Here is a 24,257-nt window from a genome sequence, read left to right as displayed (position 1 = left end):
TTACTGTTGTTATGTCAGCAGATGCAGTTGACACAGTTGCAGGATTTTGACCCAACAACAACAGCGATATACTTCCAAGCCAGGATAGCGCATAACTTGAAGCAAAACTTGGAGATGGTGTTCCCATGCACCTGCTGCCCTTGTTCTTCTAGGTGACAGATGTCACCGGTTTGGGAGGTGCTGTCGAAGAAATCCATTTCATACCGTTGCCCATATTTAAAGTTATCCCCATCATGCTTTGGCTGTATTTTGTGACTGGATTAGTTTGATTTACCTGTGCGCCTTTTAGGTTTCTTTTTTTTTCTACTTAATTTGTCAAAGTTAAATGGAGAATGAGAGCCGTAGCATGTCATTGGGTTACTCGGTAAATCTTGCACCAATGAAAAATAATTCTGTTGGGAAATGGCCTTCCACTGGTGCTCTCATACTAAAGGCAGTGCAGAGGAGAACAACAACAGGAGAGATCTCTGGTGGAAGAGACATTAGCTGTGAGGAATTAATAAATAAGCTGAGGCTATTCAGCCTCAAACACAAATGTGACAGAGGTAGTGGGTACCACTCTTGCCTCTGGGTTCAACCACCACTGCATGTTTGGGTACATATGCTGAGCTGACAATGCAGTGCTGGACTGAGTGTGTGTGACATTGTTCGAGCTACTATCCTGTGGAGGAGAACTTGTGCAGCACCATATTCTGGTGGATGTTAATGAGCGGACAGCACGATTGAAGCAAGTGCAGGGAGTTGTCTTTGTCCGAGTCTACATCCCTCAACCAGTCACTGCAAAAGACATACTAACTGGCTGTTAGTCATTTCCTGTTGGTGGGACCCTGCAGGAGTACTTGAAATTTTGGGATTTTTTTTGTTGGGAAAATGCTAAGAGGGAAATAGGAATGTGAAAGTCTTTTGGGGTTCATTGTGATTGCTTTACTTCCTCAGTTACTGAATGGTGGGAGATGTTTGTCAAGTGTGCATTTAGATATGAAGAGCATTAACCTCACTCTACCAGTGTGTGCAAGGTACTTTCTATTAAGATTAGTGCATGTCGCCAACACAGTATCATCACACCAACCCCAGTGGATAGTCAATGATTTCTACCGGACTACGCTGCAGGAGGACTTATGCTTTGAAAGCCCACCCCACAAAGCATAAATGTTTACTGAAGAGACGAGGTGGGAAGGGGGAGGACCAGTGAGAGAAATAGATTTTTTTTTAAATCTTTGCAAATGCTGACACTTTCAATCTCGAAAGCGGGCTGAGGTGTAGTTTTACAAATTGCTTTAAAGTCAGTGACTATGGTGCTTAATTTGCCTGTTCTCATTTCCTTCAATTTCACTGAATGCCAATTTTGAAGTTTAATGTGAATATGCCTCATCTGGCCTGTATTAAAAAAGCCCCTGAGCTCTGCAGGTTGCAAGCCTGTCTTGGGTTTGTCTCAAATTTCACATAGAAGCACGTCACACACAGCGACATCTAGCTGGATGATTTTTAGATAATAGTTTACAACGTCCTTAAATTATTGCTGCAGAGCCACTTCAGTGACAAAAGAGAAAACAAATAGCAGCTGCAAAAAAGCACTGAGTGTTCCTTTCGATCGGAAGAGAACTGCGCTGATCTGTGACATGCTGGCATCACAATGACATTGCTCGTCAGTCAAAAGCTTAATTCACATGGCATCAGGTGGAATCAGTGTGCGAATTCAAAGCACATATTATTGTTCAACTTAGAACACGAGCCAAGAGGGGAATGAAGCAGGTTCCTCATCAAATTGGAATAGTACATGTGATTCAAGTCTGATTTACTGAAGCAACAGACTGTTCTTTTACTCCACACTGACATTAAATATACAAACTGCAGTGACAATGTGATGAATTCAGTGTTTATGATAGTAGAGGATGAATATTTAGGCACATCCACTGTTTTCACAGAAGTGATTTACTCTGAAAATAGACTGCAAAGAAATATTGTACGAATCTATATGCAGAATGTGACTGCAAATAGTTAGTTCTGTTTCTTGGTTTAAATTGTCTCTCTTTGGGCCAGGACTCTGTACTACATCATCGTTTTTCTTAAGAACTGAAATCAGTAATGTGCTACCTGTTCAGATCCAATCCGGGTCAATGTCTATCTTTGGTAAATGAGGGAGTGTGTTGGGTGAGGGATTGGGTTAGGAAACTCATTGAACACTGGTTGTTGAGACGGGTGTGGCGTGCGTGTAGCCTCTTGAGGCGCTATTGTGAACAGGGCAAAGGCTGGGTCTCTCTGACTACCCTTTGGTCGTGGGGAAGTTGTCAACTTTGTGGGATTAGATAGCGGCCTTGGAAGAAAGTTTGTCTGAGGTTGCCCTCAGAAAAAGGGACTTCACTGCTTAATGCTCTCTCGATTCCGCATGCAGCCCAAGAACTACTCCCTCAGATTGTAAACACCCCACTGTTGTTTTGCCCACTTGGTTATTGTGGGGTGCGTTGAGTTCTATCATATGTAAGGGGTGCATTTCTGCCTTGATAGGAAAAGGTGACTTCAGATCTATGGTTCCCAATGCTCTCCATGCATGGCGTTTTTTCTTGAGTCATTTCTGGTTCTTAGTCAACAACGGTATCAAGATGGGAGAAGGCAAATAACATGGACCTTAGTCTTTTCCCATCTAGCAATTCCTATGTATTCTGAACTGCTATAAACAAGAGCTAAAGAATCTGCAAGTCCTGGGGAAAGCCTTCCCTTATTGCCAGCATGGCCAAAAACATTTATAATGCACCTTTAACATCGTAAAATATCACAAGACACTTAAAAGGAGCGATTATCAGACCACAATTTGGCACCGAGCCACAAAAGGAGATATTAGGACAAATGATCAAAAGCTTGGTCAAAGAGGTAGATTTTGAGCAATGTCTTAAAGGCAAGAGAGAGGTGGCTAGGCAGCGAGGTTTAGGGAGGGACCTCTCGAGCTTAGCACCGAGGAAGCTGAGGCGTACTCTCCAGTGATGGAGTGATTAAATCAGGAATGCACAAGCGGGCAGAATTTGTAGAGTGTAGATGAAGTATGGGGTCTAACGGGATGGTAGGATCTGTCATGCTCCCAGTAGTCTTCAGGATTTCTAACCTGTAAGGTCAGAGACGGGAACATGTCTGGAGTATACACTGTAGCTTGCCTTTTAGTTTTGAAATAATACATCTGCCAGTGCAGGTGTGGAATTACTAGGCACCCTCGTCGTCATAAACCTCGAGAAAAGACCTGCAGGAATCTGATATGACCACCATGTGTCACTTACACTCGTGGCCTGAAGGGAGGCCTGCATAGTTCCAAAATACTGCTTGCCTTGCCAGCTCATTCCCCTGACTGAGATACTGAGGTGCCAAGACTTTTAATGACGAGATTATAAAAAGCTGTGACAGGATCAATCCCAAGTGTAAAGACGCTATGAGGAAATATTTGAAAAGCTTGAGCTTCATAGCCCAGAGAGACACTGGTATGGGGTGTCCTAAATGAGATTTATAACATATTAAAAGGTGCAGATGAATTGATTGTTTCTTTAAAGTGAGCCGGGAAGTTAGGACCAGAAGATGTGAATGTAATTGAGTGAAAAGTGAATTTAAAATAGATATCATGAATAAATTCCTGTCTCGGTGAGGTATGTTTGGAATTTGTTTCAGACTGTAGAGGAAAGAATATCAGGGTTCTTGATAATTGAATGGTGTGGTGGGAGAGGAGTGAAATTGAATGAGCTGAATAGCCATTTCTCATCTCTAATTTCTCCGATATATAATATCTTCAACCCCTCTGATCTCCTTCCAGCCATTCAAATGCTAACACTTGTAAGGGGGCTGTTTCCCATATTGATTATTGCTTTCAGAATAATTTAGTCAATAATTGTGCAAACATAAGATATGGCATTGGTTTCAATGTGATGTGATATTTTTATGATGGGATTATTGGACTGGTTTGGCTCACATCAACACTGTTGTTCATGTGTTGCACCAACCAGTTTCTCATTCCACTGAGTACTGTGTCCAGCAGTTTTACATTACCAAGTTTACTAGGCTCTGTCGATGGACATGGATTGAGGTGCACTGCTGTCTCCCTTTGATAGATAGGCTGAGAATATAGACCACATGGCACCTGGTTTCAGGTTTCACATGGTCTATTAATGCTCCAAAATACACACTTATGGACGAAAGTGCACCTTCACGATATTGGGTAAGGATAAACAACAGCTGTTCTGCACCAGTGCCTGAAGCAGGCATTCGGCCCTTTGCATTTGCAAATAACGAAACATAAATGGGAGCTCCCAAATTTGTCGTGCTTCAGTGCTTAAAAGATGTGGCTCAATTGATAACACATCTCTAACTTATAAGGTTCTGAACTTATAAAGCTCTTCTGAGCGTGAGCACAAAATTCAAGGCTGACACTCCAGGGCAATACAGAGGAAGTGCTGGGCTGTTGGAGGTGCTTCCTTTTAGGTGAGATGCTAAACCTTGCTTGCTTGGGTGGATGTAAATGATCCCATAGCAGAGGGGTGTTATCCCTGGTGTCATTGCCAGTATTTATTCATCAATCAACATTACAAAAACAGATTATCTGAACGTGATCAAATTGCTGTTTGTGGAATTTTGATGTGCGCATACTGGCTACTGCATTTCCTGTCTGACAATAGTGACAGTGCTTCTAAAAGTACTACATTGGCTGTAAAATGCTCTGAGACAGGTTGTCGTGAAATGCGGTTTAAATCCAAGTCTTTCTTTTTCTTTCAAAGCCGACCTCTATCACCTGACTGGGCTCCACTGAGACCCAGAGTGGCACAATGGAGGAATGGCTTCCTCGGTTCACTTTTTGGAAACAGGCACCTTTCACCCAATGGCAGATTTGAACATTCACATCGTTATGCCTTTGGGTCCTGGCTGCTTTTTGGACAGCAGCTGGTGGAGCAGGGACGACAGACAGAGCAGCGGATTGCACCTCTGAAAGCCATGTGCCTTTTGTGTCGGTGTCTCTGTACACGTGGAGATAAATAACAGGAGCAAATGCCCCTGTGAACATACAACAGCTGGATTGTGCTAGCAGCCTGTGTGGTGGTGTACTTGTTTGTTTTAAAGTGTAGGAGATTGGCATGTTTGCAGTCTCGATGTAAATGCTTTAGATCACAAAATAAAACCCAACATACTGTGTTTCGACAGGACATGTGGGAGGAAAGTTCTCACTCCATATTACAGTGATCTGGGGAAATATTTTAAAATAAGGTCGAGCCGAACAGGGAAAAACAATTCATCTTTGTAGTACAATGGGGGCGAGGGGGGCGGGGAAGGGTGGGCGGGGAAGGTGGGGCGGTGGTGGGGATGTTGATTGAAATATTACACAATCTCTCTCTGAAACGTTTGACTACCAATCTGAGATTACTGGTTGCAATATGCATTCAAAGCGCGCAGCACCTTGTTCATACTGGCTGTCTGTGAATGGTACTCTTGTCATTTGGAGAGAGAGAGAGGGAGATCAACGCACATATCGTACGCAATCGCAGATTTCCATTCCCGGATGGGGAATTTTAAGCTTTTTGAGAGTGTGAGTGAGAAAGTTCACACCATCAAGTTGCTGTCAGAGAGAAAAGGAAGAGAAATAAACAGGAAAGACAGACTTGCATTCATAAAGTGCCTTTCACAACCGCAGGATGCACCAAAGTGCTTCACAGCCAATGAATACTTTTGAAGTGTGGTCATTGTTGTAATGTCGGAAACGTAGCAGCCAATTTGCACACAGCAAGCTCCCACAAACAGCAACGTGATAAATGACCAGATCAGTGATATTGGTTGAGGGATAAATTTTAGCAAAAATCCCCACTCATGCTTTAAAAAGTGCCATGGGATCTTTTACACTCGCCTAAGAGAACAGATGGGGTTTCAATTTAATGTCTCATCTGAAAGACGGCACCTTCTGACAGTGCAGCACTTCCTCAGTGTTGTGCTGAAGTGTCAGCCTCGATTTTGTGCTGACGTTGCTGGAGTGGAAATTGAACCCACACCTTTCTGAGTCAAACACAAGAGTGTTACCCACTGAGGCAAAGCTGACACACTAAGGGTAAGTTTAGAAATGTCGATGAAATCCAACCAATTCTCTGAAAAACTTTTTAAATAATCTTTATCGTGTGCTGGAGCGATACTTCATGTGATGTCAAATCAAATAGAGTGAGACCTTCAGGCAGTCACACACAACTGCATTCTGGACTCGTATCAAAATTGGAGTGACACTTCCACATTGTCACCACAGAACACCCCTCCCCCCCAAGGATCTGTCCTTGGCCCCCTTCCTTTCTCATCAACAGACTGTTCTTCAATCACATCGTCCAAAGACACACAACAGGTCCCACATGCACACTGATGATATCCAGCTCGACCTCACCACCACCTCTCTCAAACCCTATCACTGTCTCTGTGTTGCCATGCATTCCTGGATGAACCAAAATCTCCATCAGTTAAATACTGGGAAGACCCAAGACATTGTTTTCGGCACCCTGCCCCCCTTCACAAACTCCATTCCCTGTCTGTTGATTCCAAACCCCCTCCCTGACCACTGTCTCAGGTTGAATAAGACTGTTCCCAACCTCGACATACAATTTGGCATGAGCTAAGCTTCGAACCCCGTATCTTCACTGTCACAAAGACCTCATACTTCTGACTCCGTAATATCACTCTTGCCACAGCCTAGCTGCTGCTGAACCCTCATCCATGCCTCCTTCCTAGCTGGCGTCCCATCCATAAACATTAACTCATCTAAAATTCTGCTGGCTGTCTCCTAGCTCGTACCATCCCATTCCCTCATCACCCCTTTGCTTGTTGACCTAAATTATTCTCCTAGTCCAGCAACACCTCGATTTTAAAATTCTTATTGAATTCAAATCTCTCTATGGCCTTGTCTCCCTATCTCTCCAGCATCCTTGAGTTCTCCAAACCACTGAGAACTCTACGCTGTTTGAACACTAACCTCTCGTGCATTCCCCATTTCCTTCATCCCAGTATCAGCGGCAATAGCTTTCGTCAGCTAGGCCTTAATGATTGTAATTCACTCCCTAAACCTATTTGCCTCTTCACTGCGTTCCTTAAAACCTCTGACCAAGCTTTTACACACCCCTCCTAATGTCTCATTCTTTGGTCGGGCATCGATTTTCAACTGAATATGCTCCTGTGAAGCATCGTGGGATGTTTCACAATGTTAAGGCACTATATAAACACAGGTTTGTTGCTGTTGGCCTTGCCAAACAGCAGCCATTTTATAGAAACTGCCCAGTTTTCATTTAGAAAGAAATTTAAATGGTGCAGTTTCTCTATGGACCGGCCAGTTCACATGACCAGTTTCATGTTTCAGCGCAGAGGTGAAAACCTAACCTGAGTGTTGCCAACGAGCTTCAGCACAAGCTAATTCTGACACACTACAGTAAGAGGTGCTTGATAACCCTGTGCTTACCCTGTTTCATTTTGGGAACTCTTGATCATTTGAGTGTCGACTGCTTTCGTAAGTTTTTAAAAAGAAAGTTGCTGAATCATACGATATTATATTGGATTTATTTCTCTTATAGCTATTACGTCAGCTTTGTCCAGTTGGTTGAATTTTTGTGGCTGGGCTAGATGGTTGTGGGTTCAAATTCCACTCTCGGACTTGAGCACATAACTTCAGCTGACACTCACGTGCAGTACTAATTTGGTCAGTGGTCAGGGACAGGAGAGTGTGGCTGCAGCTGAGGCAGGAAAGAGGACCCAAGGGGGAAGGAGTGCAGGAGCCTCAGCCTTTGCGATATTTCAACAGGTTTGAGGTTCTTTCAGCTTGTTTGGATGAGTGTGGGGTCTGCAGGGTGGATGAGCAACCTGACCATGGCACTAGGATACAGGAAGCCAGTCAAGTGGAGGGAAAAAAAGGAATGTAGTGGTAGTAGGGGACAGTATAGTTAGACACTGCTCTCTGCAACAAAGAGCAAGAGTCCAGACGGCTGTGTTGCCAGGGTTTGAGACATTTGCTCAGGGCTGGAGAGGAACTTACAGTGGGAACGGGAGGAGCCAGTCGTCGCCGTCCATGTCGGTACCAACAACATCGGCAGGACAAGGAAAGAGGTTCTGCAGTGTCAGTCTGAGGAACGAGGCACCAAATTGAGAAGCAGAACCTCAAAGGTAATAATCTCTGGATTATTACCTGAGCCACGTGCAAATTGGCATAGGGGAAATAAGATTAGAGAAATGAATGCATGGCTCAAAGACTGGTGTGATAGAAGTGGGTCCTGGTTCGTGGGGCACTGGCACCAGTACTGGGGAAAGTGGTGGCTGTAACGTTGGGACGGTCTATACTTGAACCGTGCTGGAGCTGGTGTTCTAGCAAGCCGCGTAACTAGGGAAGTAGAGAGGGTTTTAAACTGAATAGTGGGGGGAAGGGATAAAATTTGGTAAATCAAGGAGCAGAGACAAGGCAAGAGAGAAAGGTGTTAATATGGTAAATGATAAACAGACCATGACAGAAAGGGACAGAGCATACAAATCTCAGAGTAAATCAACAGAAAAGGCTAGAGGTTAAAAAAATAATAAAAGGACAAAACTAAATGCTCTGTATCTGAATGCATGTAGCATTCGAAACAAAACAGATGAACTGAGAGCGCAAATAGACGTAAATATTACGATCTGATAGCCATTACAGAGACATGGCTGCAGGACGACATAGATTGGGACCCAAATATTGAAGGGTGCATGGCATTTAGGAAGGACAGGAAGCTAGGAAAAGGTGGAGGGGTTGCTCTGCTAATTAATGATGGCATTAATGCAATAGAGAGGGATGACCAAAGCTCACGAGACCAGAATGTGGAAGCAGTTTGGGTGGAGATGAGAAATCATAAAGGCAGGAAGTCACTTGTGGGAGTGATGTACAGGCTAACATTAACCACACTGTAGGACGAAGTACAGAAGAAGAAATAATGGCAGCTTGTCAGAAAGGTACAGCAATAATTGTGGGGGATTTTAATCTACATATAGACTGGAAAAATCAGATGGGCAGAAATAGCCTAGATGAGGAGTACATAGAATGTTTTCTGGATAATTTCTTGGAACAATAGGTTCTGGAACCAACCAGAGAGTAGGCTATACTAGCCCTGGTATTGCATAACGAATTAGGGTGAATTAATGATCTCATAGTTTAGGCGCCTATAGGTAGTAACGATCATAATACGATTGCATTTTACATTCAGTTTGAGGAAGAGAAGAGTGGGTCCAAGACTAGTATTTTAAACCTAAATAAGGGCAATTATGAGGGCATGAAAGCAGAGCTAGCTAAAGTGAACTGGCAAATCAAGTTAAGGGAGAGGTCAATAGAGATGCAATGGCAGACATTTAAGGAGATAAAAGCAAAATACTGCAGATGTGGAAATCCGAAATAAAAACTTGAAATGCTGGAAATACTCAGCAGGTCTGGCAGCATCTGTGGAGAGATAAGAAAAATTAATGTTTCAGGTCAGTGACCTTTCATCAGAACTTATGAATGCATTTGATAAAGGTGCCACATGTTATTGCAGAAAATAAAAGCTCATGGTGTAGGGGGTAACATATTGTCATGGATAGAAGATTGGCTAGCTAACAGGAAACAGAGAGTAGGCATAAATGGGTCAGTTTCTGGTTGGCAAGATGTAATGAGTGGTGTGCCACAGGGATCAGTGCTGGGGCCTCAACCTTTTACAATTTATATAAATGACCGAAGGTATGGTTGCTAAATTTGCTGATGACACAAAGATAGGTAGGAAAGTAACTTGTGAAGAGGACATAACAGAGATACAAACGGATATAGATAGGTTACGTGAGTAGGAAAAGACCTGGCAAATGGACTATAATGTGGGAAAGTGGGAAATTGTCCACTTTGGCAGGTAGAATAAAAAATAAGCATATTATCTAAATGGTGAGAGATTGCAGAGCTGTGAGATGCAAAGGGATCTGGGTGTCCTAGTGCATGAATTGCAAAAGGTTAGTATGCAGGTACAGCACGTAATTAGGAAAGCTAATAGAATGTTATTGTTTATCGCGAGGGAAATTGAATACAAAAGTAGGGAGGTTATGCTTCAGTTATACAGGGCATTGGTGAGACCACATCTGAAGTACTGTGTACAGTACTGGACTCCTTATTTAAGGAAGGATGTAAATGTGTTGGAGGCAGTACAGAGAAGGTTACGAAACTAATACCTGGAATGGACGGGCTGTCTTATGATGAAAGATTGGAAAGGCTAGGCTTTTGTATCCGCTGAAATTTAGAAGAGTAAGAGGCGACTTGATTGAAACATCTCAGATCCTGAGGGGTCTCAACAGGTTGAATGTGGAAAGGATGTTTCCCCTTGTGGGAGAATCTAGAACTAGGGGTCACTGTTTAAAAATAAGTGGTCGCCCATTTAAGACAGAGATGAGGAGAAATCTTTTCTCTCAGAGGGTCGTGAGTCTTTGGAATTCTCTTCCTCAAAAGGAGGTGGAAGCAGAGTCTGTGAATATTTTTAAGGCAGAGGGAGATAGATTTTTGATAAGCAAGGGGGTGAAAGGTTATCGGGGGTAGGTGGTAATGTGGAGTAATCAGTTCAGTCATGAACTTATTGAATGGCGAAGTAGGCTGGAAGGGCCAAGTGGCCTATTCCTGCTCCGAATTCGTATGTTCGTAAGGAATGAAGCTTCCACAAACAGCACTGAGCTGATTGAGCAGTTGATGTATTTTTTTGGCTTTGTGTCAGCCATGTTTCAGTTGGTAGCCCTCTTTGCTCTGAGTTAGAAGGTTGTGGGTTCCAGTGTCACTCCAGGAGTAGAGCATAAAAATCTAGGCTAATACTCCAGTGTAGTACCTAAGAGGTGTTGCTCTGTTAAATGTGCTGGCTTTCGGATGAGCTGTTAAACTCAGGCCTTGTTTGCCTTCTCAGATGGATGCAAAAGATCCCCATGGCACTATTTCGAGGGCGGGCAGGTGAGTTATCCCTGGTACCCTGTCAACATTTACCCCTCAACCAACACCATAAAAAGATTATCTGGTCGTTATCACGTTGCTGTTTGTGGGAACTTGCTGTCTACAAATTGGCTGCTCTGTTTCCTGCACTACAACAGTGACTTTAAAGGTACTTGGTTCAGCGTAAAGTGCTTTGTGATGTCTTGTGGTTGCTAGATGGCAAGTCTTTCTTGTTTAGTTTTGATTGAGGGAGGCATGAATTCATCTTCAGCTCGTGCCATGAGCTCTTACACCATCTACCTGAACAGCCGAATCGGACCTCAGTTTAAAATCTCTTTGGAGAAGTGTTTGTTAAACAAACAGCACTTCCAGCAAAGCAGCTTGAGTTACGTGACTGATCCTCCTACCTTCTGACTCAGAGGTGAGAGTGCTCCCAACTGAGACAAACTGTCACTATGCAATACGCACTGTGTAACATTAATTACCAATCTCAGACTGCTGCGTTGAGCTGGACTGAAGCAGTGTGGTACACAATGTTAATCATGAACTAAATGGTTTGGATTATGATGGTCACATCATTCTACTTGTAATCAAGCTATTTTTGATAACATCATTGTGCCTGTTTGGTTTGGAGGTCAGCCAAAATTGAACAGCACCTCAAGAAATCAGAAACTGGATTCCTGTTGGCATCTTATTGCTAATTGGTCTGTTACCAATGTTGTTGCAATTCAGAACCTGAAAAATCTGCCACCCTTAGAAAAATCTCAAATTCCATAACCCTTCCCAATGATATCAAACTGCTTCTTTTAAATACATGATTGTTGTGAGTGGGATAGTTACACCCTCACAAAGTCCTTTTGCTTCATCTGGAAATGCTGTGTGCTTTCGGAATGGAGTTTGGGTCCGTGCAGACAGACACCCCTCTGTTCTAACAGTCAGGCTGATTTCTCAACGCAGGGGTTATGCAACAGGTTTGACAGCAATAAGTCAGACACAGAGAAGTGCAACTGATAGGTAGATAGTGTCTGAGCTCCGACGGTTAACATTGTGGGTGAGCTGTCTGTTCCGAAATGAATACGACAGACAACCTCTTATCTCAAAAATGTTACACCGTGTCCGCACTGCCTCAACGTTGGAAAGAAATCGCAAACAGGCACCTCTGACGCACAGGGGTGGGGAGATCAAAGAGTCTTGACCACTGCTGCTATTTTGCATTTGGTGGAGGTAGGGAGGGAGGGGGTAAAGGCTGACTCTTCCCCACCCTCTTGCTCCCCAAACCCTCTCCCTCTGTGATTGGGAACAGCATTGCCTCCAGCTGCAGACTCACTGCTGCAAGAACGAGGGACGCACGCGCTTTGCTCTCCCCGCTCCCATTGGCTGGCGGCTTGTCTGTAACATTCCACTCATGGCATGCCGATACCTGCGGCACGGCGCTGATTGGAGGACGCGGCTGTCAATCACAGCGCCCCGGCTCAATTAGCTTCGGCTGAGCGCAGCAGGTTGCAAAAAAAAAAAGACCTGGATCCGCGATTCGCTCGCCGAGCTGGAGTTTGGCGAAAGTGCTGGCTGCAAGCGCAGCATGAAAGGATCCGCTGCTGGACGACCATCCGGCCCTCCGGCACAAGATTACCCGCTATCGTCAGAGTTAAAGAAGCTGCAGCGCTTGCGGAGGTTGTTCCGCATCCAGGAGCCCCGACTGAAAAGACCATGAGGAGACTGCTGCTGGGATGCTGCTGTTGCAGCTGGCTGCTGCCCTTGGTTCTCTGCGCCGCAAGTCGAAGGGAGAAGGGTAAGAGGGGCAAATAAAAGGAGGAAAATTGTCACTGCTTTTTCCGCTGGTTGCAAATGCAATAAAATATGCAGGGGTGCAAGTGGGACCTTTTCTGCCTCCGGTAGAGAGGTGTGCATGAGTGGTCTGGGCAGAGAGACTGCCAGTAAGTTCATCACAAGAGCCAAAGAGTGGCAGTCTGAACCTGTCACTTGGAAAGGCTCTTAATCCTTACCTGAAATGCCCACTTATTACAAACTTATGCCTTCTTTCATTACCTCATGTTCCACCACCAACTAAACCCACTTGCTACTGCCACCTTGACTCGAGCCAGTAAAACTGGGACATAATTGTGGTTAGGATGCGAAAAGAGACATTCCCAATGCCCAAGACATTCTTTGCATCTCTGAGGCTGAAAGTGCCCTCCCTGGCAGTTTGGACATGGAATTGGGTTGAAAGTCTGGTGCGACTGTAAACTGAAAGGTGAACAGCGCGTCTATTTTTCACCCCAGTATCTCACTGACTGCAGGACACGGCATCGATTTTTCAATTACAAGATCGGAATGACCGAGAGGATGTGTTCCAGAACAGCCCCTCTCACCTTTTCTCTTCCGTGGCAGCACCGTTAATCTTCGGGTTTGTGAGTGATGGTCCTCAAAGCAGACTTGCAAGTGTCTCACGCCATCACCCAAACGCCGTTCAACCTCAGATCGAAAACACCCCATTGAATTAAAAATAAAAACAAGAAATGCTGGAACCACTCAGCAGGTCTGGCAGCATCTGTGGAAAGAGAAGCAGAGTTAACGTTTGGGGTCAGTGACCCTTCTTCGGAATTAAATTGAATTAAAAGTTGCTCTCCATTGAGAGATCTCAGCGCAGTACTTTTCTGACGGGAGTTCTGTTCAAAATGTCATGAAAGGAAAGGTGGCATTGTCCTGAACTGTTGACTATCAAACGTTGCAGGGGTGGTCGCGGAAAATGCCAGCCGGACTCAGAAACGACGGTGTTTTTATATTTAAGGTTGAGTGCCTTGTAATCTCGCCGCATTTGGTATTCTTAGATACTTAGTGCGTTTTCTCTTTTTTAATTTCCATTTGATGTTAAAGCAGGCTTCAGAGAAGTGTGTTTCAAGTGGATAAAAGCAAAACACTGCGGTTGTTGGAAATCTGAAAGAAAAGCAGAAAGTGCTGGAAATACTCAGCAGGTCTGGCAGCATCTGCGGAGAGAGAAGCAGAGTTAACCTTTCAGGTCGATGACCTTTTATCAACTGTCCTGACATTGTCGAGGCGCTTCTGAACACGGACTGAATGGCACGTCCAATTCCTGTGTTCAGGTAGATTAGCATTCATGGACTTGAAAGATATCTTCTGTGCATACCCGCTGAGCGTATGGAAATACTTTCAGTCCTCACAAGCAGTTGGTGTGTCCAGTTTTACAAGCTCATGAATATGTCAGCAATAAATTTCCAGTGAACTTTTTTTTTATCTGCCGAAAGGTTGTGCATAAAATATCTGAAATGCATTTTTTCCCCAAGGTACAATGCTGCTTGGAATCTTCCTTTCAGAGACCGTATAAATCTCGCCCATGTGTTTGAGTTATGGTCGGTCAGAGTCTGCTGGCTGATGTAGATCATGGTGAGAAAAAAATCTGCATTAGAGCAACGGCAGTGAAATGCTGTAAATTTAACCAGCCTGCTTCAGGGACAGGGATTCAAATGCATTTCTGCTTGGAAAGGATGCTTGCAATCTCTCTCTCCATCTGTTGCTAACTTGCAAATCACCGGGGGTGGGGGATTTTATTTCAAACTTTTTAACTATGTAAGAATATCTTTTAACGAGTTTAGCTATTCTCTCTCAAAAGTGTGCATTTTCAGTCTGATATGTCGAGTCTGTGGCCATCAAAGTGTCAATTTAAATTTGGGTATGCTAGTTCATGTCCCCACTTCTGATTGATTGATTGATTGATTGATTTGTTTTTCATCCTGTCCAAGTGTGCCTCCTTCTGGAAGTCCCGGGCACTGCTTCAGTCTGGGAAGCCCTTCTGAAAAGTGCTGCAGTTTGACCTTCTCCAAGGACAGTCAGAAGTCTTTTCAGAAAAAAAAAGTCTAAGGTTCCATCAACAGTCTAGGCTCTACTTAATCTGAATGCTAATGGAATCAATTGTGTTTCTTCCCAGTACAATCTCCTGCTGAAAAATCATTGCGATTGTATTGAGGTCAAAGAGCAAAGTAAAAATTCACATTCATTAAACTCTCTTTCCAGTTTTCCAGTTGTTTCTATTCATTGCAGCTGATATCTTTAATTGAAGCAGTAGTTGGTTGCTATCAGAGTAGCATATGCCGATAGTATTCAGTAAAGCTTTGTCCAGGAGCCCTTTCCCAGAGCAGTTCTTGAGTTTGTCGACTGGATGAAGAATTAGACTTGATTTCTTTTGTAAAATGCAATAGTTTAATTTGTTGCAGAAGTGAATATTCTTTCGGGGGAGGGAGAGACGACGACAAACTGAAATGTATTTTTCAAGGAAGGCAAATATATATTTTGAGATATTCCCAAACACACAGCAGTAGTTTCGAAACATTTGACTGACTCATTTAACTCTACATTTTCATAAATGGGAAATGCTTTTTTGGGGGTGGGGGAGGGGAGCTTAATGAGCTGCATTTAAATTTTAGAAACTTTTTTTTAACTTTCCCCTGACTTGCTGGAGGAATCTTTTTATGGGGAACCTGAAAAGATCTGAAATAAAAGCAAAATACTGCAGATGCTGGAAAGAGTTGAGATTAGCATGCATAGCACAGGTGCGATTGAGCATTTAGCCAAATTGGATAACTGTTAAGTTAAAACAAATTGCTGGCAGCATTGTACATCACCATTTTAACATGGATAATGTGAGGCAATGCAGATGCAGAGAATTTACCAGACTGACGCAAAATTGGCATAATTTACTTCTCTATTGATTTACTGACCCAGCCTCCCTCACGTTTGCCCTTCCCTTCTTAGTCTCTTCCATCTCGTTCTCCTTTACCGTGAGCGGGTGAAACAAATGCATTGGAAAAAAACTTGTCTTGCTCATCTCTGAAAAGGCTGAGATGTGAAGGATGTCATTTTGAATTCATGCCCATTTAATCAGTTCCAGGATGCTATGCTATTTCAATGACTTTAGTTCCAATATTACAATTACATTGAGATGTATGGGATGTGAATACACCCCCCCACCTTCTGCCAGGCTACCCCAAAAAGTACAATAAAGTCCAAAAACTAGAATGAGAAAGTCAACTTCTCCAAGGCTCCTGAACTTTCAGGGTTGATGTCAAACCTATTATTGAGAATATTGTTCTGACCAGGTGAGAAAGGGGTCGAGGGGTTCCCTCTCAGCCTTTTTCTGGTTTGGCCGTAACAGGGTTTAATTTTTAAAATACTGTGTTTTAGCTTCCCTCTCAGTGAGTCCTTGCTCACTGCTCTTTAATTGATGTCTTTGCCATTACAATCAGACAGGTTTTCTCAAATTTAAACAAGGTGTAAGTTTATTCATCTTAGAGCTCTAATTCAGTTAAAACTACTGAAAATACGCAATGAGACCAAGCTATCATGCATACACGATAAACATATACACAGATAGATACAGGAGGAGAAAGAAAGGGAAAGGTTTGAAGTAATAGCTGGAGTTCAGTTACTGGTTTTGGATTTGATGTAGGTCTTTGAAGTTAGGTCTTGCAGTTCTTGATGGGGCCCAGTGCACACCTTGAAACGTGTTTCGCTGGTCTTCTGTCTTGAGGCTTAAGTTACTTCCGTGGGTCCCTGGAACTTTGCTCGAGAGAGAGAGCGAGACGGGGAGAGACCTTCCTTCTCTTTGGTCTTCAAATTACAAGTCAGTTCCTTTCCGTGTGGCACAATTCAAACAACCCAGGTTGCCCAGCAGGTTAGTAATGTGACTAGCTCCTTATTTGGAACAGTCTCTCCTGCGAGGTTTGGTGGATCCTTTCAAGCTCCAGACACACTCAGTGGTGGGGGAGGGGTGGGTGGAATGCTGGCTCAATGTCTCTTGATCATCCCCATTGACAAAAATCCATCAGGCTAATTGAATTAGGGAGTACTCCCATTGTCTTCTTCAGTCAACTGTCTTTTAGAATGCAAATTTTCAGCCATGTTTTCAGCCCCTGTTGTGGTCTTTTTAAGCAAGTTATTTCAGAGCTGGCGGGCAGCCATAAAGACAGGGCTAAATTGTGGCGAGTCGAAGAGACTTAGTAGTTGGCAGGAAAAAAGACAGAGGCGCAAGGGGAGAGCCAACTGTGCAACAGCCCCAACAAACAAATTTCTCTGCAGCACCTGTGGAAGAGCCTGTTACTCCAGAATTGGCCTTTATAGCCACTCCAGGCGCTGCTTCACAAACCACTGACCACCTCCAGGCGCGTATCCATTGTCTCTCGAGATAAGGAGGCCCAAAAGATTTCAAGTCCAGTAACAGTTCAAAAATAATGTTCCATATGATGAAATTAATGTCTCATTTTGGCAGGTGTGGTTTCTGTCGGAATGTATGCCTGTTGCATCATACGAACATACAAATTAGGAGCAGGAGTAGGCCACTTAGCCCTTCGAGCCTGCTCTGACATTCAATAAGTTCATGGCTGAACTGATTATTCCACATTTCCACCTGCCCCTGATAACCCTCCACTCGCTTGCTTATCAAAAATCTGCCTTAAAAATATTCAAAGACTCTGCTTCCACCTCCCTTTGAGGAAAAGAATTCCAAAGATTCACAGCCCTCTGAGAGAAAAAAAATTCTCCTCAACTCTGTCTTAAATGGGCGACCACTTATTTTTAAACAGTGACCCCAGTTCTAGATTCTCCCACAAGGGGAAACGTCCTTTCCACAGCCACCCAGTCAAGACCCCTCGGGATCTGTTTCAATCAAGGTGCCTCTTACTCTTCTAAATTTCAGCGGCTACAAGCCTAGCCTGTCCAATCTTTCCACATAAGACAGCCCGCCCATTCCAGGTATTAGTCTAGTAAACCTTCTCTGTACTGCCTCCAACACATTTAGCTCCTTCCTTAAATAAGGAGACCAGTACTGCACACAGTACTCCAGATGTGATCTCACCAATGCCCTGTATAGTTGAAGCATAACCTCCCTAGTTTTATATTCAATTCCCCTTGTGATAAATGATAACATTCTATTTGTTTTACTAATTATGTGCTGTACCTATATACTAACCTTTTGCAATTAATGCATGAGGACACCCAGATCCTTCTCAATCTCAGAGCTTTGCAATCTCTCACCATTTAGATAATATGTTTCTTTTTTATTCTTCCTGCCAAAGTGGACAATTTCACACTTGCCCACATTATATTTAATTTGCCAGGTCTTTGCCCATTCACTTAACCTATCTATATCCTTTTGTATCCCCCCTTATGTCCTCTTCACGAGTTATTTTCCTGCCCATCTTTGTTACGACCAGGTGAGAAATATGTCTCGGGGTCTTTTGCTGTCTTTATCTGGTCTTATTGTAACAGGGTTTTATTTTTAAACACACTGTGCTTTAAGCTCCCCTTTTTGTGAATCCTTGTTCACAGCTTTCCAATTATAAGACAAATAAACCAATTCACACAGGCTTTCTGAGGTTTAAAGAAGAAAGATGAAATTTTATTAAAAGTTAGACTTAAACTCTAATCTAGCCTCTGGATATACGACGTGCCCACACTAGCATGCACACGCGATATACACGTGCAGATCGGGACAGAAAAGATAAAGTGGAACAGTTTGAGGCAATATCTTGTTACTGTGATTCGAGCTCATGGTATAGTTCTTTTGTAGGTAATTCTTGCTTTCGTCGGGGCCCAGTATTCTGCTTAAACCTTGATCCCGTAGGAGACTTTTCTCTCTTTGAGGTTCACGTTTTTTCACAAGATTCAGTTCCGTGGTAAGGAGATGGTTCTGCTTCAGTTCCAGGAGCACACGGCGTTCCGATTTCAAATTCTGTTTTTCCCAATTTAAAACTCCCCTAGTTGGCCATCAGGTGGTCACATGACCGACTGGTTTGACCAGGTCTCTTCTGTGTATTGCAGCAGGGACTGATTTCTTTGTTTCAACACTGTCTGCAAATGTCTTTCTAGTCAGGGGCTTGCAATTTTAAGTTTTAATGTTCCTGTGGCGAAATAATGTGTGCCTCAGTCTTGGATGTTGGGGCATTTGCCTGACAGTGTCATCAGCAAATGTAGCAACCATACCTTCAGTCCCTTCATCTAAGTCATTTACATACATTGTAAAAAGTTGAGGCCGCAGCACAGATACCTGTTGCACACCACTTGTTACACCAGAAAATGACCCATTTATGCCTACTCTCTGTTTCCTGTTAGCTAGCCAGTCTTCTATCCATGACAATATGTTATCCCCTACACCATGAGCTTTTATTTTCTGCAATAACCTTTGATGTGGCACCTTTATCAAATGCCTTCTGGAAATCTAAGTACAATACATCCACTGGTTCCCCTTTATCCACAGCACATGCAATTCCCTCAAAGACTCCCTCCAATAAATTAGTTAAACATTTCACAAAACCATGTTAATTGTACCTGATTACCTTGAATTTTTCTAAATGCTGTGCTATAACATCTTTAACAATAGCTTCTAACATTTTCCCTAAGGCAGATATTGAGCTAAGTGGCCTGTAGTTTCCTGCTTTCAGTCTCCCTCCCTTTTTGAATAAAGGAGTTACAGTCGCTATTTTCTAAACTAACGGAACCTTCCCCGAAATTAGGGAACTTTGGAAAATTAATGCGAGCGCATCAACTATCTCACTATCCACTTCTTTTAGCACCCCAGGATGAAGTCCATCAGGACCCGGGGCTTGTCAGCCCGCAGCTCCATCAATTTGTTCAGTACCACTTCCTTGGTGATTGTAATTTTCTTGATTTCCCCCACCCTTCCATTTCCTGACTTACAGCTAATACTGGGATGTTACTTGTATCCTCAGTAGTGAAGACTGATGCAAAATACCTGTTCAATTCATCTGCCATCACCTTATTCTGCATTATTAATTCCCCAGACTCATTTTCTATAGGACCAACACTCACTTTGATAGAAACTCTTACTATCTGTCTTTATATTTTAGCTAGCTTTCTCTTACTTATCAATCTTTTAGTCATTCTTTGCTGTTTATGTTCTGTCCAATCTTCTGACCTCCCTCCCATCTATGCACGATTATAGGCTTTTTCTTTAAGTTTGATACTATCTTTAACTGTTTTAATTAAGGGTCGCACCCTTAGAAATTTTCTTGCTCATTGAAATGTATCGATTATGTGTATTCTGAAATATCCCCTTAAATGTCTGCCACTGCATCTCTATTGACCTCTCCCTTAACCTGATTTTCCAGTTCACTTTAGCTAACTCTGCTTTCATGCCCCCATAATTGCCCTTATTTAAGTTTAAAATACTAGAGCATTGCTCATTCTGAGTTTTGGAACCAAGGGCAACATGATGGAGGAGTTGAGGGTCCAGAGCAAGCATCATCCAGTACCTCATTTGAGATGCTTTTACCTTCCTGCAGTGCATTTGGGCAGGTCTCGCATACTTGTCAGAATGCCAAACGTAAACTTAGCTCTGGAGACCCATTTGTTTTTTATCTGCCTTTCTACCTCTATTTCCTCTTTTCAGACACCATTTAAAACCTATCTCTTTTATAAAGTTTTTGGTCATCTGCCTCAATATCTCCTTATGTTGCTTGGTGTCAGGTTTCGTTTGATAGCACTCCTGTGAAGCATCTTGGAATATTTTACTACATTAAATGTGCTTTGTAATGCAAGTTGTTCTTATAGTTGGATCCTTTGCTGTGCAGATGAATCCAGGTACTTAGTTTTCAATTCCCTCAATGACGTTGATGCAACAGTTTTTTTTTGTTTTATCTACCAGTTGCTCCAGCTTTTAAAGCCTGATATTTTAGGTGACAATGGAATAGGTGGAAAGCAAAGCCCGTTTTCTTCCACATTGGAAGTGAGATGCAAAAACAACCTGGAACAGGAAAGTGAGAGAGATTGTTTGGATTGAAAGTCACTTAGGTCCTGCGGCGCCATGTCGAGTGTTGTAATTGAATAAAATAGTGCGACGGTGTAACTTGGTACACGAGAGCAATTCATAATCTGTGAAAACTAAAACAAAATATTGGAGATAGTGGAAAACTGAAACCAAAATGAGAGAATGCTTGAAATGCTCAGTGGATCATGCAGTAGGTGTGAACAGAGAAATAGTTCATGTTTCAGGTGCATGATCATTCTGATGAAAGGTCATCGACCTGAAACGTTGGCTCTCTCTTTTTCCCTCTCAACTTGCTTGCTGAGTGATTCCAACATTTTCTCTTTTCATGCCATAATTTTCTAATTTGCTGCATGTTTTATTCATGTGTGCATGTGTGTGTGTTCTGTAATATTGGGAAATAGTGTGGTTTCTGTACCCCAAGGGCATAATTGCACTTAGCTTCAATTAACCCACTGTGCTGGTGGTACACATCTATGCTGCTGCAGGGAATACCTGCTGGGTATCAGTCTAGCACTAATCGAGTGATAAGCTTAGCAGTAGAGTGTTATTTATCTTCAATTTATTTAGTGTGCAATATTGCATGCACAATTATGTAGCTTGGTTCGTGGATGTACGCCAGTCAGCCCATTGTTACCTTCTATTTTCCCTACTCTTTCTCCCAACCCTCCCATTGCCAGATCACTCCTTCTACAGAGGCCAGTGGCCATCCAAATTCATATTATGTAAACCTGTTAAGTCGTCAAGTAGGAGCAGTGTCCTCTGCTGAATTGCCTGAATGATCATGAAGGGACTCTCTCCAGATTGTCAATCTGTTACTCTTTTGACATTTATTGATGGCCATTTACAAGTTCCTATGAAGAATCAAGTCAGTTCCCTGTCTGGATTCCACTGTTACTAGTTTTTCATTTTCACATAAAGATCTTAAATTCTTTGCCAGCAGGTTGATGGTGGGAGCGGGAGGTGGCTGTGAGCGAGCAAATAAAACAACGGATCAATCAACTGCTGGTTTTGTGACTCAATCTGCCAGTGGGTTTGCTGGAGACGACCGCGTACTCCCTTTGCTGCTCTGACCTTTTTAGGTGGGAGCTGGGAGTGATGCTTATGGCTGACAGTAGAGTATGTCCTGGTCACAACTGTTAGAATCATATCAGATTAAAAATGCTTAATTTGCATATCTGCCTACTCGGTTAGGCTTGGTGTCCTTCGGTGCACAGGTACTGGTAGTCACGTTTTGACACCTGAAAAATGATTTAGTTTGCTAAGTGCACATTAATGAAACCAGTGAATGGTTCAGTGGAGCTTCTTTAGAAGTCATTTTCAGCAATTTTAAAATCAGGTTACTCGGGTGGAGGACACGATATTATTTAAATAAAATACTTTTCTGTGATCAACTAATTTTCATTTACCACTCTTAAGTATATCAGTGCATAATTTTTAATGCAAAGAAGAATATACGATTGGTTCAGCACTTTATGTTTGTATTAATGCAAATGCATTCGAGTGGAAACTTGAGCTGTTACATTGAGGCATAAAGACAGGGCTAAAATGTGGCGAGTCGAAGAGACTTAGTAGTTGGCAGGAAAAAAGACAGAGGCGCAAGGGGAGAGCCAACTGTGCAACAGCCCCGACAAACACATTTCTCTGCAGCACCTGTGGAAGAGCCTGTCACTCTAGAATTGGCCTTGATAGCCACTCCAGGCGCTGCTTCACAAACCACTGACCACCTCCAGGCGCGTATCCATTGTCTCTCGAGATAAGGAGGCCCAAAAGAAAGAACATTGAGGGCAATTTGGGCTGAATTTCCCAAGAGTACCCAAAGTGGAAATTCTAGCCATGCAAGCTCAGTCCAGGCAATGATGAGGTGAGCCATCATGAGGTTTGCTTAAGATAGGCAACTAAAATGATTGGGATGAAGATGCAAGAGTTTGACCCAGTTAGGGTTGTCTCTTCTATTTAGTCATTGCAGTAACTGAGGGGAAGGTGACTCTTAATTGTCGCATCAGTCTCTTCTCTTTCTGTCATAAATTCCACAAGTGAAAAAGAAAACAAAGCAAGATTATAAATTCTCACTAAAACCTCTCAGCAAAAACATTCGCCGACCATATTTTGACAATCCAATAAATCAAAGATGTCCCAGTAGGGATTTGTTTCTGCGCATTCCTTTGGCAACACTCCTGCTTTTCGAGTTGGAAGATTTTGATTTGAAGACCCACTCCAGGACTTGATTTTATTATCTATCGTGACCTCCAAGCGTAACACTGAGGGTGTGCTGTATCGTCAGTGGTGCTGTGCCTCCAGACATATCATTAATCTTGGACCAAAATAGGGTTTTCTGTCTTTAAGTTTACATATTGCCAAGTAACTGGAGTTGAGAAGAGAGATTACTCTTCATGAAGTACAAAATGGTGAACTACAGACACTGCTTGAATCTGGAAGTATTTCCATTGATGGTGGGGTAGCAGGTTTAAGAGATTAGTATGTGCAGCATTTTGTCAGATACAAGTATAATTGTTAAAAATTGCCTGGTATTAAAACAGTCTGGGTATTTTGTGGTCGTTACAAGCCCATTGTTTACCAAGAAGTGATGATTCTGAATTTTCTTGAGTGCTGCTTTTTAAAAAGTGGCTTTACTTCAAAGAAATTGCATGGAATAAATATCCCAGTTCTGGCTGTTAATCTTTAGTTCTGGCTTGATCGAATATGTAAGCTTCCAGTACCCAACACCTTATCCTGAAAGATACTACTTAAGACAGCAGGCTGAATACCAGGAGAAAAATGGCTCTGTATTTAATTCAAAGGAACTGTGAAAAATCATCTTTGTAGCAGATCCTTATAAACTCATGCTACTTTTCTTATTTTTGCATTAGTTTTGTACTGTTTAATGTTTAACCAATCACTTTTTTGTTTTGTGGATGTCACTGGTCAGTAAAAAAGGTTCAACTTGTTTAATATGTGATGTTTTCGATCATGAAAATGGGCAGAAGATGTAGTCAGAGAGCTGCTGATTAACCAGTACACAGTTGATTGCTATCACTGTTAATGATTAGATCCATGTTGTACTTAGCCAAATATGGCAACAAATAAAACACACGGTTCAGTTCTTGCATGTCCTGCAGCTCCTCAAATAAGTGAAAGTATTGTGGGGGATTTGGGGTGGGTGGGTGGGTGGGTGGTGGAGCCCAAACTGGGATATCATCTCTCCTGTTTCAGTGGTTTGAGTGGATGTTGAAGATGTCATGACAGAGACAAATGTCCCTCGTGTGGCATCTTGCTCTGTGCACAATGATTGCATATTACTCTGCATAAGTCATTGTATTGCATGGTGATTCAATGGGAGCATTTTAGGATGTTCCTGAGAGATGCTTTATAAATCTTTCTTGACTCTCCGCATGATTGCATCACTTTGGAACACTTGAGGAAGGTCAAGTGAGCTGGCCTCTCACTTATGCCCCTTAATTGCATAGTGACAGCAGAACAGCCTTAGTCATTCAATGTCATCACATATTGTGTCACGCATTTAGCTGAGACAACCCC

General features: G+C 42.8%; 1 protein-coding gene across 9 annotated transcripts in view; it reads left to right on the top strand.

Moving 5' to 3' along the window:
• Positions 1-7,716: 7,716 nt before the first annotated feature.
• The window catches only part of LOC137357075 (netrin receptor UNC5D-like), a 442,899-nt gene continuing 426,358 nt past the window's right edge, over positions 7,717-24,257 (top strand). For 5 of the 9 annotated variants that reach the window (XR_010971131.1, XR_010971132.1, XR_010971130.1 and 2 more), the window contains exon 1: positions 12,369-12,716. Coding sequence is in view for 5 of the 9 variants with exons in the window: in XM_068023059.1 (XP_067879160.1) it covers positions 12,635-12,716 (82 nt within the window). In the remaining 4 variants the exon portion in view is untranslated. Of the gene's footprint in view, positions 7,787-12,365; positions 12,717-24,257 lie in introns of those variants that run through there. The other 4 variants (XM_068023063.1, XM_068023064.1, XM_068023062.1 and 1 more) reach the window with 3 other exon arrangements.

The sequence above is a fragment of the Heterodontus francisci genome, chromosome 47 (assembly GCF_036365525.1).
Source record: "Heterodontus francisci isolate sHetFra1 chromosome 47, sHetFra1.hap1, whole genome shotgun sequence".
NCBI lineage: Eukaryota > Metazoa > Chordata > Chondrichthyes > Heterodontiformes > Heterodontidae > Heterodontus > Heterodontus francisci.
The sequence above is the reverse complement of the archived record's forward strand: the minus strand, read 5'-3'. Positions and strand labels throughout refer to the sequence as shown.